This window comes from Tympanuchus pallidicinctus, unplaced genomic scaffold, assembly GCF_026119805.1.
Source record: "Tympanuchus pallidicinctus isolate F22 unplaced genomic scaffold, pur_lepc_1.0 scaffold1, whole genome shotgun sequence".
Taxonomy (NCBI): Eukaryota; Metazoa; Chordata; class Aves; order Galliformes; family Phasianidae; genus Tympanuchus; species Tympanuchus pallidicinctus.
In genome coordinates this window covers 64,930,150-64,947,583 of record NW_026294618.1, presented here as the reverse complement: position 1 = coordinate 64,947,583, position 17,434 = coordinate 64,930,150, and the positions used below count along the sequence as shown (strand labels likewise).

General features: G+C 39.2%; 1 protein-coding gene across 2 annotated transcripts in view; it reads left to right on the top strand.

The window, feature by feature from the left end:
• PRKN (parkin RBR E3 ubiquitin protein ligase) overlaps positions 1-17,434 on the top strand; it is a 678,674-nt gene that overhangs the window by 650,930 nt on the left and 10,310 nt on the right. The window contains exon 10 of one of the 2 annotated variants that reach the window (XM_052683801.1): positions 8,782-8,868. The exons of the other annotated variant lie outside the window; for it this stretch is intronic. Coding sequence (XP_052539761.1) covers positions 8,782-8,868 — 87 coding nt within the window. The remainder of the gene's footprint in view (positions 1-8,781; positions 8,869-17,434) is intronic. 2 annotated transcript variants of the gene reach the window in all.

The following is a 17,434-nucleotide window of genomic DNA, read 5'->3' as shown; positions in this document are numbered from 1 at the left end:
AGGTGAGGTGAGTATTAGGGACAGGAGCATCTTGCTGTGTTTATCAGCCTGCTGCTGCAGCCATCTGCCAGCTTTTAAATTTATTTGGCTTCCTTTTTTAAAGATAGCTTGGTCAGCATCAGTCTGGGCTTCTCTTCCCAGTGCTCCAGGGGGCAGGATTGTTCTCCTCACAGTAAAAGCTGTGCATTTCTTCTGAGGGAAGTACCTGGGCTTCTCTCAGCTTCCTACTTCTGTTCTGTCCTTTGCAGCCCACAGAGCACAGGGCATTTCAAGCAGGAGCTGGATGAAGGTTGCCAATCCACATAAATCAGCAAACAGGAAATCCAGGGAGGTCTGAAAGGGGTTGTCTGCCTGTTTCACCAGATTATCCCTAGGTTAATGCAGCCTGATGCAAGGCAAGCTCCAGGAAGCTCTGTCTGTCTACAGACACCAACTCACCATCACTCACTGCAGAGGCTCTGCGTGTGCCCGCTGCCATTTAGACCTGAGGCAGTGAGCCCGTGGGTTGTTTTGGAGAAGTCAGGAGAGGGGCTTTCACTTTTATATTCAAAAGAAAGGCATTGAAATCTCAAAGACATTTTGATGCAGATCTACTCTTAAAGCTTTTAGTGTTTATAGAAAATTGCTTCTTATAATATTGATGGTAAATTGCTTTTAGATTGCAAAAGCTACACAAAATCTGCAGCTACGTGTCTGATACCATGTTTTGACAGATTGTCATGCACCTCACAAAGGTTTAATTTTAGATGAAATATGAATAGTAAGAGAATGTACTTCATTGTAAGGAAAAAGACCAAAATTACTCTGTGAGCACTACCGTGCTTTTCAGTTGCATTATATCTGTTAAAACAGGTGTCATTAAAAATGGATGCTTTTTCTACTGTGGCATTTATCTTCGTTGTTGTATTTGCTGGTTTTCTGTAACTGACAGTTGGCAAAGCCACAAATCCTAAGTGCATGTAGCTGCTGCAGATGGTAAATATTCCGATTTAAAAGGTTATTGCTTGTAAGCACAAAACATATGAAAAGATAGGGCACGTGGCTGGTGGTCACACACTCAGTGCTGGATAGAGAAGTGCCAGAGGCAAAGTCAGCCCAGTATTTAAAATGTGTGGTTCACAGCGGTGGCACAGCAAGGAGTGTGACATTTGGTTGTGTGGTTTTTGTTTAGTTGGTGTTTGTAGTTGTTTTTTAAGGATTGACTGACTTTAAATGGAAATAAGTAATAAAGTACACTGTTTCAAAGTAAAAAATTCTTTGTAGTTGTTTCTGGAGATTTGAACTCCAGCCAAGAGTCAGATTGCTTTCTTACTCAAAATAAGAGTATGTACAAGGCTGCTCTGAAAGTAACACCTCCTATTTTATTATGTTGGCCTGCAACATCAGAGGCAGATGTTTGTGGTATGACAGTAGAGGTAGAATCTTCCCACCGATACGCCACTACATGTTGTTGCTGTGTGAGAGACAGCAGCAGAGGGGCAGCCTGACAAAATGGCCTCTGACACGGAGGTGCAGATGAAGCAAAGGTGTGAAACTGAATTTCTCCATGTGGAAAAAATGGTGCTTACTGACATTAATCAACACTTGTTGAATGTTGATGGAAACCAACCAGTGGATGTGAGCAGTGGTTGGTGCATTTCAGCAGTGGCAAAAGCAACAGCAGACCACCTCCTTTGGTGCAGATTTTTGCAAGTGTGGAATGCAGGCTCTTGTTCATTGCTGGTGAAATGTATAGCTAATGGTGGTGACTGTAAACAGTGTTTACAGTGTTTACAGTGTTTACAGTGGTGGTGACTTGAAAAAGTGTTTTGTAGCTGAGAATTTGCTCTGTCAAATGGTGTTGTTGTGCCTTTTTGTATCTCTTTGTAATTTCCATGGAAATAAAGAGGAGGCATTTCCTTTGGAGCAACCCATGTATGTATGGTAAAACCTTTTCCAGTCAAACATGATGTCAGGATTGTTTTTTTTTACAGAATCACAGAACCACAGGCTGGTAGGGACCTCTGGGTCCACCTCCTCCAACCCCAGCTCAAGCAGGGACACCTGGAGGAGGCTGCCCAAGCCTGTGTCCAGGCTGCTTTTGAAGATCTCTGAGGAGAAGACACCTCAGCCTCTGGGCAGCATGTTCCAGCACTGAGTTACCTGCACAGTATGGAAGTGTTTCCCAGTGTTCAGAGTATCTTGTGTTTCAATTTGTGCCATTGCCTCTTGTCCTGGCATTAGGCACCACTGACAAGAGCCTGGCTCCATCCTCTTTGTCCATAAATACCTTCAGGAATTTGTAGATATTTATGAGATCTCCTCGAGCCTACTCAGTCCCAGCTCTCTCAGTCTTTCCTCAGAGCTGAAATGCTCTGTCATCTTCACTGGGCCTTCACTGGACTTTTTCCAGTAGCTCCACATCTCTTGTTTTGGAGATTGCAGAACTGGACTCACCGGCCCTTGGTAGAGAAGGTCACCTCCCTCACCCTACCAGAAATACTTGCTTAAGGCAGCCTGGGATACCATTAGTCTAAATTGCAGCTAGGGCATGCTTTTTCACCAGGAAGAATTCTTCTCTAGCTATGTATCACTTAGTATTGGGATTATAACTCATCCTTTGTAAAGTGCAATTGAAAGCTATATTTTTTTAAACAGAAATACACTATACAGATGACATCGAGTATTATTGGAAGAGTCAATATATTGAGACTTTGTTATAGCTTTGATTTCCTTTAAAGCATACTCATATTTTTTTCTATGAATCATTTCTCCAATCAGCAGCCTATAGTTTGACTGCAGAAGTTTATTTAGAATTGAACCTTGTGCCTTGTATGCTTCTACATTTTTAAAGGCTTTTTTTGGCCAGTTGATCATGTTGTCTGGTGAAAAAAAAAGGAATTCTTTGCTGTTCCAATGTTTTATTTCTGTTACTGTTCAATAAATCATTCTCAAGGCAAAATATACATATATTTGCAGTATATTTATATATATACAGTTTAAAAAAAAAAAAAACTGCTACTATGATGTGAAAAAATAAACAGCCATACATTTGCTCTGTACAATTTTAGAAATTGCTAGGTGGAACTTGCAGGAGCTTCTGAGTTGTCAATGTCTACTTATTTGCTCTCCCCTGTGTTATTTTCATTTACTAAAAGAACAAATCATGAACATACTTTACTTCTACTAGGCTGAGTTTTGACTGTATGAAACAGGGTGTGGTTCTTTTGAGTAGTGATCTGAGATTACTTGCAGGGTGTCCAATGTTTAAACGTTGGAAATTTTCTCCCTTACAGTGCTGCTTTGTGATCTTAAACTGGTCTTTCTGAAATCTGTCCTCAATGACATTCAGGTTTTCACATTAGTTTAATTGACATCATTGTATTTTAAGGTTTTGTGACTGAGGGGTATTATGAATTAGGCTCCAGTCAATAAGGTAGAAATAGTAGAGCTTTGTTGCTTCATGGGAGCGGGGTGAGGTTCACTTGCAGTTCCAACGTGCTCCAATGCCCTGAAGTTCAAAGCTATACAAGTATCATAGAATGAAGATATTTTTTGTTTTGGTGTATAATATATAACCAAAAATTTGTTAAAATACATAAAAATGAGTCTTCATAGTTCCATGTATGTCTTAGTTTATGCATTGCTTGCTGTGTATTCCTTTTTAAATTAATTTAGACTTCTATTACAGTAGCATTGCACATGCATTTTCTGACAGCTCTTTAAATAATGAAGTTAACTGCTGTCACCTGTGGTTTATTTCACCTTTAGGTTGAATTGTGGTTGTAACTTAGTGCTCCTCTATTTTATTTAGAGGTCTGGGGGGACTTGATTTTAGAGAAAGGAGTGGGTGGGGGTTTTGAAGATCGATTTCCTGAAATACATGTTTTCCTGGAAAAGCAAAATAAAAGTAGTAATCCCTGCATTTTAAATGTAAGGTGATGGATCTGTAATTTTTCTTTGTTCATACAGTCATAGTTTTGAGAGACCTTTGCCTCTCTTGCCTTCTAGTTTTATGCTACGGTCAGGGTGTTGATCCTGCCTTCATTCAGTAGCTTTAATTTTCCTGATTGTCATCTGTAGTGATTGGCCGAGACAGCCAGCACTGAATGAGTAAAGGAAGGTCAAGAAAAAATGCAGAAGAACAGAGAAGCAAAAACACTTTTGATAAGGCTGGTTGTCAGTATATTTGCTATGACGATAGGTCATATCAGATTTCATTCTATGACAAGATTACAAGTTTGATGAAAAGAAAAATTAATTACACAAAAACTTCAAACTACAGAATGTTCTAATAAGGAAATCACCACCATAATATATCCATAAATATATCCACTGGGGGACTGATTTGTAGCTGAAATGTTTAGGATGTGTGCAGCAGCATTGTCTCATTGCTGTCAGCTGGCAGAGTATACATGCATCACTGGGCAGTGGTCCTGAGGTTTAGAAACTGTCAGATCACAGAAAGTAGTCCATGATCAGCAGAGTATTGCTAGCAGAATTCAATAAGGACTGATAGGAAACCTGTCACAATTCAACACTTGACAGTGACCCAGAATAAATACAAAGACTCCACTGATACAGCACTGCAACAACACAAAGATTAGCCAAATATAATTAATGACAAAAGCCACTCCCCAGAAAAGTGCCATGAATATTATTTGGGGATGGGGAGAGAGAAGGGGAAACTCAGAGTTTCTCTGCTCTGTTGAAGAAAATTATATATATAATGATTATAATACATAAGTACTTTCACAAGAAGAATATAGGAAATACTGAAAGACTGTTTTACTCAAGAAATGTGGGCAGAAAGTAGTAGCTGGAAGCTGAATGCATAAAGAGTCAAAGTAGAAATTAGATGCAATTCTTAAAAGTGATTTTGAAGGGCCATTAGAACACTGTACAGTAGGTATTAGTCGGTCTTCCCTGGATTTGAATGTTTGTTTTGGCAAAACTGTATGACACACAGTTTGTACTCTGTCTAGCTAATAGCAGTGGATGTCAGAGGGAAAACTGAGCAGCCCAAAGGTCAATATAGACTGCACAAGTCTGGTAAGAAATCTGGGGTGCATACCTGAGTTCAGTACACTGAAGCCCCTAACAGTACACCCATAGTGCTGCAGCTTAAACCTCAGCTATGACTATGTCAGTAAATTTGCCTTTGTTTTGTAGACTCAAGAGGAGGTGAAAGTGTGAAAGAAAAGGAGCCTTCAGTTGAGGAGTAACCTAAAAGTAACAGTAGGGAGCCAAAACTTGAAGCTTTGTGTAGGGATAAGAATGGAAGTATGGAATTGAAGTTGGAAGAAATCTTATTTTAGCAGGAATACTTCACAAGCATTATAGGGAGATATTATCAGTGCTAGAAAAGAAAAATGAGACATATGCAGTAGGCAAGAAAATGAGAGTTATGATGTGTAATACAAAAGAAAGCAAATCTTTGAAAAAGAAAAAGACAAAATCCTGTTTCCAAAAAAAAGAAACAAAAAAACAACAACAAAACAATGAACAGCTCAGCATATCAAGGACAAACTCCTTTTCCTCTAAAATAAGAGCTACAGTCTGCTCTCTCTTCCAGACTTGAAACTTCATAAATGGCTTAATCAGGAATAACTCTGTCTATAGCTCAGCTTCATCATCCAGTGTTTCTTTCAGCACCAGTTGTGGCACTTTGCACAGGCCACGTCTGGAGTGCAAATTCCCTTCAACTGAACAGAGTTTGGACTGATTTTACCTTTTGTTTGAGTGATCATAGAGATGGGAGAATTTTAAAAGCAGGATCTGGATCCCTGTTGAGATTTTTAAAACCTCCTGTTTTGAGGTCATTTGGATTCAGGGTTTCTGCTTGGACCTATCCATACATTTTTGCAGATATTCCAAAGCCTGTAATAGCATGCGCACAGGTTATATTAATTTCCAGTGTCCAAATCCCTTAAGTGCTGCAGGAATTTTCCTGCTAATCCTCATTTTAATGCATAAACCTAAAGGGTAGGTTTAGGACCTTTGGGATTTATTCTTTGTGCTAGCTGTTTTACAACTGAAGAATCTTTCAAGGGTAACAATAGTAAGTGCTAAATACACTGTTCTTGAACAGTTTGTGTTCTCATAGTAATCTGCCAGTTTTTCAGTAAATAAAGGGAAAGAAAGTGTGACTGTTGTTAGTAATTGCACTACTTACAGTAATTTTTAAACACATTGTAATATTAAACATATGCAAAAGTGTTGAACAACTGGGTGAACAACTTAGATCTTTTTATTTCCAAGGGCAAAATAACAGAGTTAGTGTTAATCAAGCCACAAAATACAAGTTAAATGACAGCATTTTTGTGATTGCTGTATTTCATTACTGAAAGTTTATTATATTTTTCATGTTTGAATGTAAAAACTGAATGGAGCTACCACAAACTGCTCTTTGTTGTAAATGATGTAAGTTTTCTTTATGATGCATGCTTTGCCATATAAAAGGCAGTGCTTAATGTGTTTCTGTTGGGAGATGCCTATTTATTCTGACAAACCGATCAGCCTCCAGGGTGTTCTTTTGCCACAGAACTGATTTTACATCTCATCCATTATCTAATCAGATGTGAAAAGAGTATCTTGGCTCAACAAAAAAAAAATCAAGCTTTGTCTCATCACAAGCATGTGACAGGGTCACTCATGGGCTTACTTGCAAGATACAGAGTGGTTAGTGGAGAGTTCAGTTTACACACTTATGCACACTTCCACTAGAGCAGGCCTCTGAGGAAAATGCTAGTAAACACATTGATCTGCTTGTGAAGGGTTTTTGTTTAAATGTAAGAATAGAAAGTGGCCTCTTTAGTGAGAAAATGCATTTCACATCCTTAAATAAAGCAGAATGAGATTATGGATTTTATTGTTATAATAAATAGCAACACTTTCTAAACTACATTGTGAAGCAGCTGAAATATCTTTGCAATATGTATGTCCTGGTTTGGTTTGGTTTTGTTTTTTTTCAATCTTTCTTCAATACATCCTCCTTTTTAATATTTATGAAATGTTTAAAATTGCAATTTTAGGAGATTGGAGAGAATAAAGGAAGCTGAGGCATTCTGTGATCATGCAGTGATACCGCAACTGTATACAAAGCCCTTTCAGACAAATGTTTTCAGTCTGACATATTCATAAGAAATAAATTCTGGAAGGAAAAAGAGAAAAGGACATATCCAAAGAGGTACAGTTAAGCCAGCCGTAGCTTCAGTTGCTACATGATAACAAATCTTGGAGATATTAGATATTCAGAGAGAGTACATCTCTACATGCTTGAACAATGTTCAACAAAAAAGAAAAACTTTTAAGTGCAAATAGTTGTAATTGCATGATACTGGATTATAATAGTGCAACCTTCATATAGTATACCTCACAGAAGTGTCTTCCTTGTTACTGTTTGCTAAGAAGCACATAGGAATTAAGAGATCAATGTCAGCTGGAGTAAAGGAAAACATTTTAAATCACTGACAAAATAGTGAGAGAAGTGGCAGGAGAGCAAGTGATTTGATTCGATACTTTTGGAAGGTAGAGCATTTACTCCATTTCTTCACTCCTAATTTCCCTGGCTTTTTGAATAATAGACTCAACCCTTTTGGAATTGCACAATGCTGCTTTTTGTAAAAGCATCATTTCGTTAGCATGACAATGAAATACAACTTTCAGTCGTTCTTAGAAAAGTGACAATAAGGCTTGAAAGACTTCAAAATGAAATTGGAAAAGATGGAATTTTTGTCAGACAAATGTCTCAGTGTCATGTTCTCCTGATATCCTTTATTCATTACAAGCAAATGCAGCTCTGTATCTAAAAATCAAGGCTGTTTTATCAGTCTTGCTTATAATACGGGTCAGAACAGCTTACTGCTGAGAGATCTTTCAGAGTCTAGACTGGCATCAAGACAGCGTGGCTTTAAAACAGCAAAAGAGAGACTCATTTTACATTATTGACTTTCCCTCTTACCTGCAAGGACACAGAATTTAATGCAGCAGTGATGAGTCAAAGATTTTGACACATGTCAAGACAGATATCTTCATTTCAGAGTTTAAAAAAAGGCATTGAATGTGATATGTATGAAGCAGTTTGGATAGGAGAGGCAGCTCAAACTGGGAGAGGAACAATTGTTTTATGCATCTGCAAAAGAGTGAACTCTTATGTAAAAAAAAATGTTACTGAAGGTAGATGAAATCAAAACAGTTGCTAGAAATCTAACAAGGGTCTCATGGGAGTCCCTTAAAACCCACACTAAGTAACCTATCATTGCACTCTGACTGTGGACTTCTTAAACCAATTTATAAAAGTCCATATCAAGGGTATAATTCTCTAGAAATCGGTGCTTTTATATAACTTCTATAAAGTGATGATCTCCTAGTAAATTCAGTAATGGTTTTCCATAGAGAATGCATTTGACTCAGAAGTACCAATAGGCTGCTTCCTTTAGCAAACACTATAAAGCAGAGCTGCCTGTTTTAGCCACCACCCTTCTTGTATAGATTTTGTTACAGCAGAAACACACGGAGAGGTACGAGTATGATTTTGTCCCGAAACTGCCGGTGTAGCAAAATCTCATTTTTAATAATGGCATTTATTTTATTTCACCTAAGAAGTGTATGATAATAACTGCAAAATTGCCATGTTAATGATCAGATCGTATAAAGAGATGCACAATTTGGAGGATTATGGGAAATTAATGGGATGAGGAGGCCAAGAGATCGTCTGCTGTATGACTCTTCACGGCTGTAATCTGCTGTCTGCATCCCTAATGTGTTTTTATCACTTCTGTGTTTTGGCTTGTTTTCCAGTTTGTGTTCTGCCGTGAATGTAAAGAAGAATACCATGAAGAGGAATGCAGCTCTTTCCTCAGCACACAGGGAGCTGTGGCCCAGAAGGTAGAGAAACCCACAACTCATTGCATCTTGATCATTCTGCTTTGCCCAGCAAGAGTGACATTTGTTAAGTTGATCCTAATTATAATCCTAAGCCAAAACAATTTTGTTCATGATGAATTATTCTGGCCATTGGGGTTGATTTTGTGGTAGATTTCAGTTGCTTTGATTGACAGAGCAACTGAGTTGTCAGGAGCACACAGAGGTCTGCCATCAGTTGATAAGGAGAAGCTCTTCCCAATGGGCTTCTGGGGCTGTCTCTATTTAATGTGAACACCTCTGAAAGGCTTTCTTTAGTCTTGCTGCCTTGCAGCTTATATTCAGTGCACCAGCCAGGAAATCACGTGGGTTTGGACTGAATAACAAGGTTTTTATAGAGCCTGTGGGAGAAAGTGCTGTTGATAATTTATGTTTTAGCTTAGAGAAATAAAAAATGGATTGCCTAGGCTAGAAGCTGTTAGCTGATAATTACTCTAGGCAGTTCTGTAATGTTGTGACTATTGTAGCTATAGCCCTGGACAGGAAATTGTTTTTCTTTCCTGGCATTCCTGTTTGAGATTGAAGTGACTGAAGTTTCCCTGCTCTCCATGACTAATCAATCACAATCAATTAAAACAAAACAAACAACTACAACAGCAACAAGAAACAGGAGAGGTTCCCCCTAAGTATCTAAATATCTCACAGCTTGATGGCCAGGCTGATCTTCTAGGAAATAAAACACTATAATTCAGATGTCTGGAATGCTTGATGTTAAGAGGTAAAGCTAACCCAGGCCCCAGGCAGTTCAACACAGTAGATGCAGGATTGTAAGCAGGTGCTGACAGGGTGTGCAGCCAGCTCTCAGCTATGCATGCACAGCTCCTGTCAGCACCTACAGGCAGGCTCTGTCTTAAGCTGGCATTTGGGCCTCACTCTTTGAATGCAGAGACTGAGATGGAGCTAGGAACCTGAAGGGAACCTTTCCCATCAGTTACCATGAGGTGGTTCTTTTACTATACTTTGGAGACAATGCAGGAGGCTACGACCCATGTAAAGATGTTTCTCTTTAACTTTTCTTAGTGAAGCTCCTCTACTTTATAAAAAAGAACCAATGCTCATCAAGACAGAATTAAGCAGATGGTATCCTAGCATGCAGGACATCTGTCTCCAGTGCCCTGCAAGTGGTGTATAGTAGGAGGCTCAAAATCCATCTAGCCCAGAGCCCTGTCTCTGACAGCTCTCAGTTACTGATGTCTAGAGAAAAGTGCATGATTAATCATGCTTCATTCTCTGAATGTTTTCCCAGCTTCTCAAGACTTATGATTCAGGTATAGAATTTTGTATTTAGCAGCGAACAGCCAATTTTTATTCCTTAAATTTGTGCAACCTCCTTTTGAAGCCATATGTATACTTCTGTCATTCACATTACTTTGTGATAGGGAGCAGCTTGGCTGTCCTCTGTGAAGAATAAGCTTGCTTGTTTGCAGCAACCTTAGAAAAGTGTTCCAGCTCCCATTCACATCTATGTAAAAACAAAACAGCTTCAACAAAGACATTGGAAGATTCTTAAAATATCCAATAACTTGGTGAAGTAAATCTCAAAATCTTACCCAAATTATACAGAGCTAGAAATTGAACATGAATAGTGTACCTCTTATCCACCAAGCTATTTATGTCACTGTACAAAGTACTTCAACAATTTTGAGTCATTGAAAATTAGAGCATGTATAATTTCATGCTGGATAAAGTTAGAAGACCATAGGAAGAAGTGGTTTGTTTTAAAGACTTGCATGTTGCTCTAGCTTCTCCTAATATTAGTTTGAGTGCTACATCCGTCTGATCCCAAGTCTCGCCCAGTTAGATCTGTTAGCTTAGGGAAGTTGATTACTATTGATGTTCCAGTGTAAAGTGAACATTTTAGCTGCTCATGAAAAACTTCCATTTTCAGTGGTCTTGAAAAAGCTGTTCCAAGAATAGTTAAATGGTGTCAGGATATCTCTTTTAGCTGTGCAAGTCTGTTCCCCAGTACACAGAAGATTAGAGACTACTCAAAATTCATTCCGATGCTAACTTGTGTGGAACACAATTGACTTACATCAGCCTTCTTGTTCTTAGAAATGCACTGATCAAATTCCTCCACAAGATGGTGATGTGCTACTAGAGAAATGTTTTTACTCGCTTCTAGCAAACACTTGAGCAAACTGGGAACTAGCTAAAGCAGTACCAGCCGAAGTGCTGGTGAGATGCTCTTTTCATCAGAATTGCACCAGTAAAAAATTGTCTTGCATACATCACAAGTGTATAATGCATACAAAACATTCACAAAGCCTATGTGGAAAGAGGTACATGTGGGACTGTTTCATCTGTTTCACTGACATCGATTTAAATATTTATCCACCTGTATTTTCTGCTTTTGTCCTTTTTGTCCTCTTTCTGTGTGTGAGAGCTTTTGAGAATTTGCTATTATTGTACTATTTTTCAGACTATTATAACTTTGACCATGTCTGTCTAGTTAGGAATAATACATTTCCAGGGTTGCCTTTTAGGGCTTAAGTTCCTCCAGTTTGACTCTTACCTTTTCACCTAGTCAGGATCCTTTCCATTTCATTTATGTTACAAACAGATCTTACTGCCACAATAGCTAGTAGTCAGATTTAAGAGTCGACCACACATGCAGTCACCAAACCATTCTGCTCCAGAACTGATGGATCACAAGATCACAGGATGTGTAGTTTTGGGAAAATATCTTCTATCAGAAAAATACAGTTTTTATTTTATCTCCTGCCAGCTATAATAGTAAAAGGAATCTTCCCTTTCCTTAGTGTTTCTACACTCACTTGCATGTCTTGACATTTCAAGTGTAAGAGGAAACACTGTGGATAGGTTTAGGCCTAAGTCAGTATGGTGGCTATGAATGTAGGGGGTCATGAGGAGTGGAAAAGAACTTGAAGCAAAGCCAAAAAGTGCTATTGTGGAAAAAAATGGATGGGCAAGGATTGATGGCGACACTGAGAGTGAGAAGAGCTATGCTGCTATCAAAGCATGCTCTTGTGGTCCCGATATCAGAGCACCAAGAGAGCCATCTGCTGCCTGGGCACTGCCCATGCCATTCCCCTGCTTCACCAGGAACAGGGAAGCATGAGGCCTGGCACTGCACACCTCCCTGCTTGCTGTTTAGGGTAGCAAAAGAGAAATCCAGCAATGGGAATGCAGAGAATAAGCTAGCATTAAATACTGGTATATTAAGCTCTTACATATTTGTGTGCAGATATTGTGTGGTCTATTGGGATGGATAAAATGTCCTCTTTTCTACAAATGTTTCCATTTTTAGCCCTGATCTCCTGTTGAAAACTCATCATAAGAATGTACTGATTATTTCTAATCTTAATGCATAGGTTACATAATTCTAGGGGAAAAAAATATATATCTTAGCCAACTTCGATTGACAAGCTTTCTTTTAAGAACATTGCAGTTTCATAGGGCTATTTGAAGATTAGAATGTGAGAAGTAATCATGTTTGATGGATTAAAAGGCACAGTGTGTATGATGGAATCAGTGATACAATAAAGGTGACTCTAGCCAGATTTAGATTTAGAAATAACTGCTTAGCATCTGCTACCTACACCACAAAACCTGGCTCCTTTTAACCTCGCTCATACATAGACGGAATCCAGCTATAAACCAGCTTCCTCTCTAAATCCACAATTTAAAATTAGACTAGCTAAACTGGCACAAAACCATTCTGAACAGTTTGGTTTTTACCACTAACACTAGCACAACAACTGCTGTAAACCTAAGCCTGCATGAAACATCCCTGGTGGCTAATGTCTTAAAACTTGCCAAGTTGTCCCTTCTGCTCCAAGCTTAGCTATTAAAATCCTATCAAGTCATATGTACTCTTAGTCCCAGCCTGAATTGCTGCTTTGCTAGTTCTAGCAGCCCCAGCCCTGCAAACTGTGTGATTCAGGAAAATCTAGCACTAAACATGGATGTTTAGGTGTTGGTGCAGCTACAAATTAACAGTTTCCATTACATAAGTTACAGAATAGGTTGTGTGAATGTCTGCCATTTTCTTAAACTGAAAAAATCTTGCTCCCCACTGAAGGTGCTCAATTTAGGCTAGGTTCACTATGTGTGCAAAGTCAAGATTTTATTGTCTGTCTTATCAAAATACTATTTTTAGTCCATTTACAATAACAGCAAGACTTACCATTCAAATTTAGTCTACCTGGACTTATGCAAGCGTTTTGACATGGTCTTCTACAACATCCTTATCTCTAAATTAGAGAGATATGGATTTGAAGGCTAGGCTATTAGGTGGATAAAGAATTGGTTGGATGATCTTAGCCAGAGGGTTGTAGTCAACAGTTCTGTCACAAGTGTCCACCAAGGGTCCATCACTATGGCCTTCCAATATTTAAAAGAAGATTATGAACAGGAGGGAAATCAACTTTTTACACATGTAAACAGTGATAGTACAAGGGGGAATGGTTTTAAACTAAAAAGGAGGAAATCTAGGTTAGACATTAAGAAGAAATTTTTTTCTCAGAGGATGGTGAGATGCTGGAATAGATTGCCCAGAGAGGTTGTGGATGCCCCATCACTGGAGGCATTCAGGGCCAGATGGGGAGGGGCCCTGGACAGCCTGATCTGGTGGGTGGCAGCCATGCCTGCAATAGAGGGGCTGGAAATGGATAATCTTTAAGGTCACCTTCAACGTAAGTCATTCTATGATTCTATGATAGTTAAAATTATGGATATGCAAAGTTTCTGATGTTTTTCTGGCATTATGTAGGACTTATTCAACAACTTTTTTTGCCTCGTTCTTCACTGACAACTGCTCTTCATAGCAGCTTTCCTCAAGCACATGGGTCGGAAGGTGAGGACTAGGGAAGCAATGTCCATCCCACTGTAAGCAAAGATCAAGTTCATCTACAGAACCTGAACATTCATAAGTGCATGGGTCTGGATGACAATCTTTCCAGACTGCTGAGCAAATTAGCTGATGTAGTCACCAGTCCACTCTCAATGATATTTAAAAAGTCATGGCAGTTGGATGAGGTCCCTGGTGACTGGAAAAAAGGTAACAGAGCACCCATTTTTAAGAAGGGTAGAAAGAACAACCCAGATTCTGACCTGTCAGCCTCACCTCCATGTAGGAAAAGATCATGGAGCTATGCTGAGGTACATAGAAAGGAGAGGGATGATACAAGCCAACCAGCATGGCTTCACCAAGAGTAGGTCCTGCCTGACTGACCTACTAGCCTTCTAGTCCCCAAACCTGCCCTTTTCAAACCAAACCTCAGTTGCTTGTTGCTTGGGTCCCAGTTTTTATTTTTTTACTATGCCCCAATAGTTGTTGCAGGATCCAGTTGTCAACTGTTTTTCTTCTACTGGCAGTATATGACTTACCTAGAAGTAAAGGAGTACTTTACTCCTGTCAGCCCAGGAGCCTCTCAGGACAAACCACAATTAGTCTAGCTCCTCAACTGAGATGCAGCAAAGCCTGGAAGTACATTTTTTTACAGATCTGATTCAGTTCATCAGTACATGCTGCCTGGATCCTGACTACATATGCAGGATTCAGACCTTTGTCATACACCTTCAAGCAAGTGATAAGCTCTGAAGCAGAGCCATCTGATAACTTCTCGGAAGTGCTCTTAGAGGCTCTGTGCTTGCAGAGGTGTAACATGAAAACATACCCAGGCACATTAACATCCAGGAAAGCCTGTAACATCATCTGGCACTTTGCTGAAGTCTTTTATGTTGTTGTTCCTGGAAAGGCTCCCATCTTACCTGGGTTGGAAGTGAACCATCCTTTATTTCCTCCCATTGCCTCATGTATGCAGATCTTTAAATTGCCAGTAGGTGGTATAAAATACTCAGCTTTGTCTTGCTAGATTTCCCTTCCCAATCACTGAACATCTGTCTCATCTCTTATGAACTTTTTGCTGTAGATTTCCAGCAAGCACAAAGAATTGTGAAGGCTGGTCTCTGTGTAGGTGGCAGTTTTCTGTAGTTATGCAGGAAAACATATTGGCTCACTGTGAACAGGAGCTATTTCAGAATTTAATTCTAATGTGGAATTCCCAAACAAAGGCACTCACATAGAATTCTTAGCTGAATTACTGAAATGGTAAAATCCTAAATATTAAGCTAATGCTTCACGAAAATCAGGTTTGATGCAATGTATTTCTTACAGCATTGTAAGTGGATGTGAGCATAGTGAGGCAATGCATGGTGCATTTCAGTAGTGACAGTAGTGACAGTAGCTACAGTGGGTCACTTTCACTTGTGCATTGAGTATGGCATTCTGGCTCTTGTTCATTGCTGGTGAAAAAATGCATAGTTAACAGTGACTATGCTGAAGAGTAGTTTTTGTAGCTGAGAATTTGCTCTAGCAAATAGAGTTGATGTGCTTTTTGTATCTGTTGTAATTTTGATGGAAATAAATAGGAGGCATTACTTGCATAGCAACCTGCATATTATTTTAAAGAAGTAGTAAAATTTTTTCTTTGAAAAATCAGTGAATGGTGAATTAGTAGGGAAAACATGTATCACATGTCTCCACTGGTATCTGAATCAGCTCTTGGTTATTGATATTTTGTATTTATGCTGTAGAATACTACAATTATCACTTATACAATTGTTTATTCACTACTGCAGCAAACATTCCATAGTGCTTTTAGAATAGTGGAAGACAAAAGATGTGGTATTTGAAATGGTATGTGATGACCAAGAGTTAAAATGAAAAGCATGCAGTATCATAGAATCCTAGAATGGCTTGGGTTGGAAGGGACCTCGAAACATCATCAGGTTCCAAACCCCCTGTCACGGGCAGGGCTGTCAATTGCTAGATTAAGTACTAGATCAGAGCACCAACCAACGTGACCTAGAACACTTCCTGGGATGGGGCATCCACAACCTTTGTGGGCAGCTTGTTCTAGTGCCTCACCGCCTACTTAGTGAAAAACTTCCCTAACATTTAATCATCTGATCTAAATCTCCTTTCCTTTAGTTTAAAATCATTCCCACTTTTCCTATCACTATTTACTTGTGTAAAAAGTTGATTTCCCTCCTGTTTATAATTTCTTATTAAATATTGGAAGGCCTTAATGAGTCTTCTCAAAGCTAAACAATCCCTACTCCCTCAATCTTTCAATGTAGAAGAAGTGCTCCAGCTCTCTGATTATCTTCATGGCCCTCCTCTGAACCCACTCCAACAGTTCCACATCCTTCCTGTGCAGAGGTGGGGGCAGGCCTGGACACAGTACTCCAGCTGGGACATCTGGGGCAGAGCAGAGGGGGACAATCACCTCCCTCTCCCGGCTTGCCACCCATCTGCTGATGTCCAGGATACTGTTGGCCTTCTGGGCTGCAAAAGCACACTGATGGCTCAGCAGATTTTTCCAGCAGGGCTACTGTCAAGGAGTTCTTCTCCCAGCCTGTACACAAACCTGAGATTTCCTTGAAACAAGTGCAAAACCTTGTTGTTAGCTTTGTTGAATCTCATTAGGTTCACATGGGCCCATCTTTGTAGGCTCCTTTTTCTACTGGAAAAAAAGGGGAAAGTTAGTTGCAATGCTAAATGGTAAATACCAACCTCAAAAATATGAATTATTTCACTGCATTTTAGTGAAAGAAAAGGCTACTCGAGAAGTGCTTCGTACAAAATATCTTTCAACGAGTCTCGAGTCACAGTATGAAATCTGGAACATCTATTATTAGACTATTGATTTTTTTTCCCATCAGATAAATTTAAAAAGGTAAATAAAACATGGCTGTACAAAAATGGTACATGTAGCTCAATTTCTTAAGTATCTTACACAATGGAAAAAGAAACTGAGGCTTGGATTCAGTAAGTGGTATATTCCCAGTGTCAGGCACAGGACTCTTCAACTCACAGATGACTAATTAAAGGAACAAGAAAAAAACTATAACCTGGAAATGCCCTGTAAAATGAATCCTTATGTTAAAAATAAAGGTGCACTGGAAGAAATCTGAGAGTAGGTCTTGACTTCCTGTCTAGTGCGGAATAGATGGGAACTATACAGACAGAATTTAGCTTTCATATTTTGGGCCAGAGTAAAATAAGAAGATGTGACACTCTGCTTTTGTTTAAGAGGTTAAACTGACCATCCGTTGCAGTTGTGTTGCCACTTACAGGAAAAAGCATATTCTTCCTTCCATTGGTCCAAAACAGTTACATGGAAATGACCTGTAAAGCAGACTAGATGTCTGCTTTAGAATGGTAATCATTCAGTATCTACTAGCTGCTTGAGTTTTGCATTAAACAAATCTTATGATATGAACAGGACGTTCACACACAGGATGCAGAGTGAGAATCTTGATGTGCATTATCACCAAACTGGAACTCTCTAGTTTTATTTAGTAAAAATCTCTTTTATATCAGACACAATACCCCATGTATAACATGGAACTTGGATTTTAGCTACTTGCTGCCATCACAGACCAGCTCTTTTTTGCAGTAGAGTTCCCTAGGTACATCAGGCCAGTTGACTCACATAAAGCTGCTTGGTGTGAGTGTAGCTGGACCTGAGTGGTACTGACACTATTTTTCCTGTGAGTG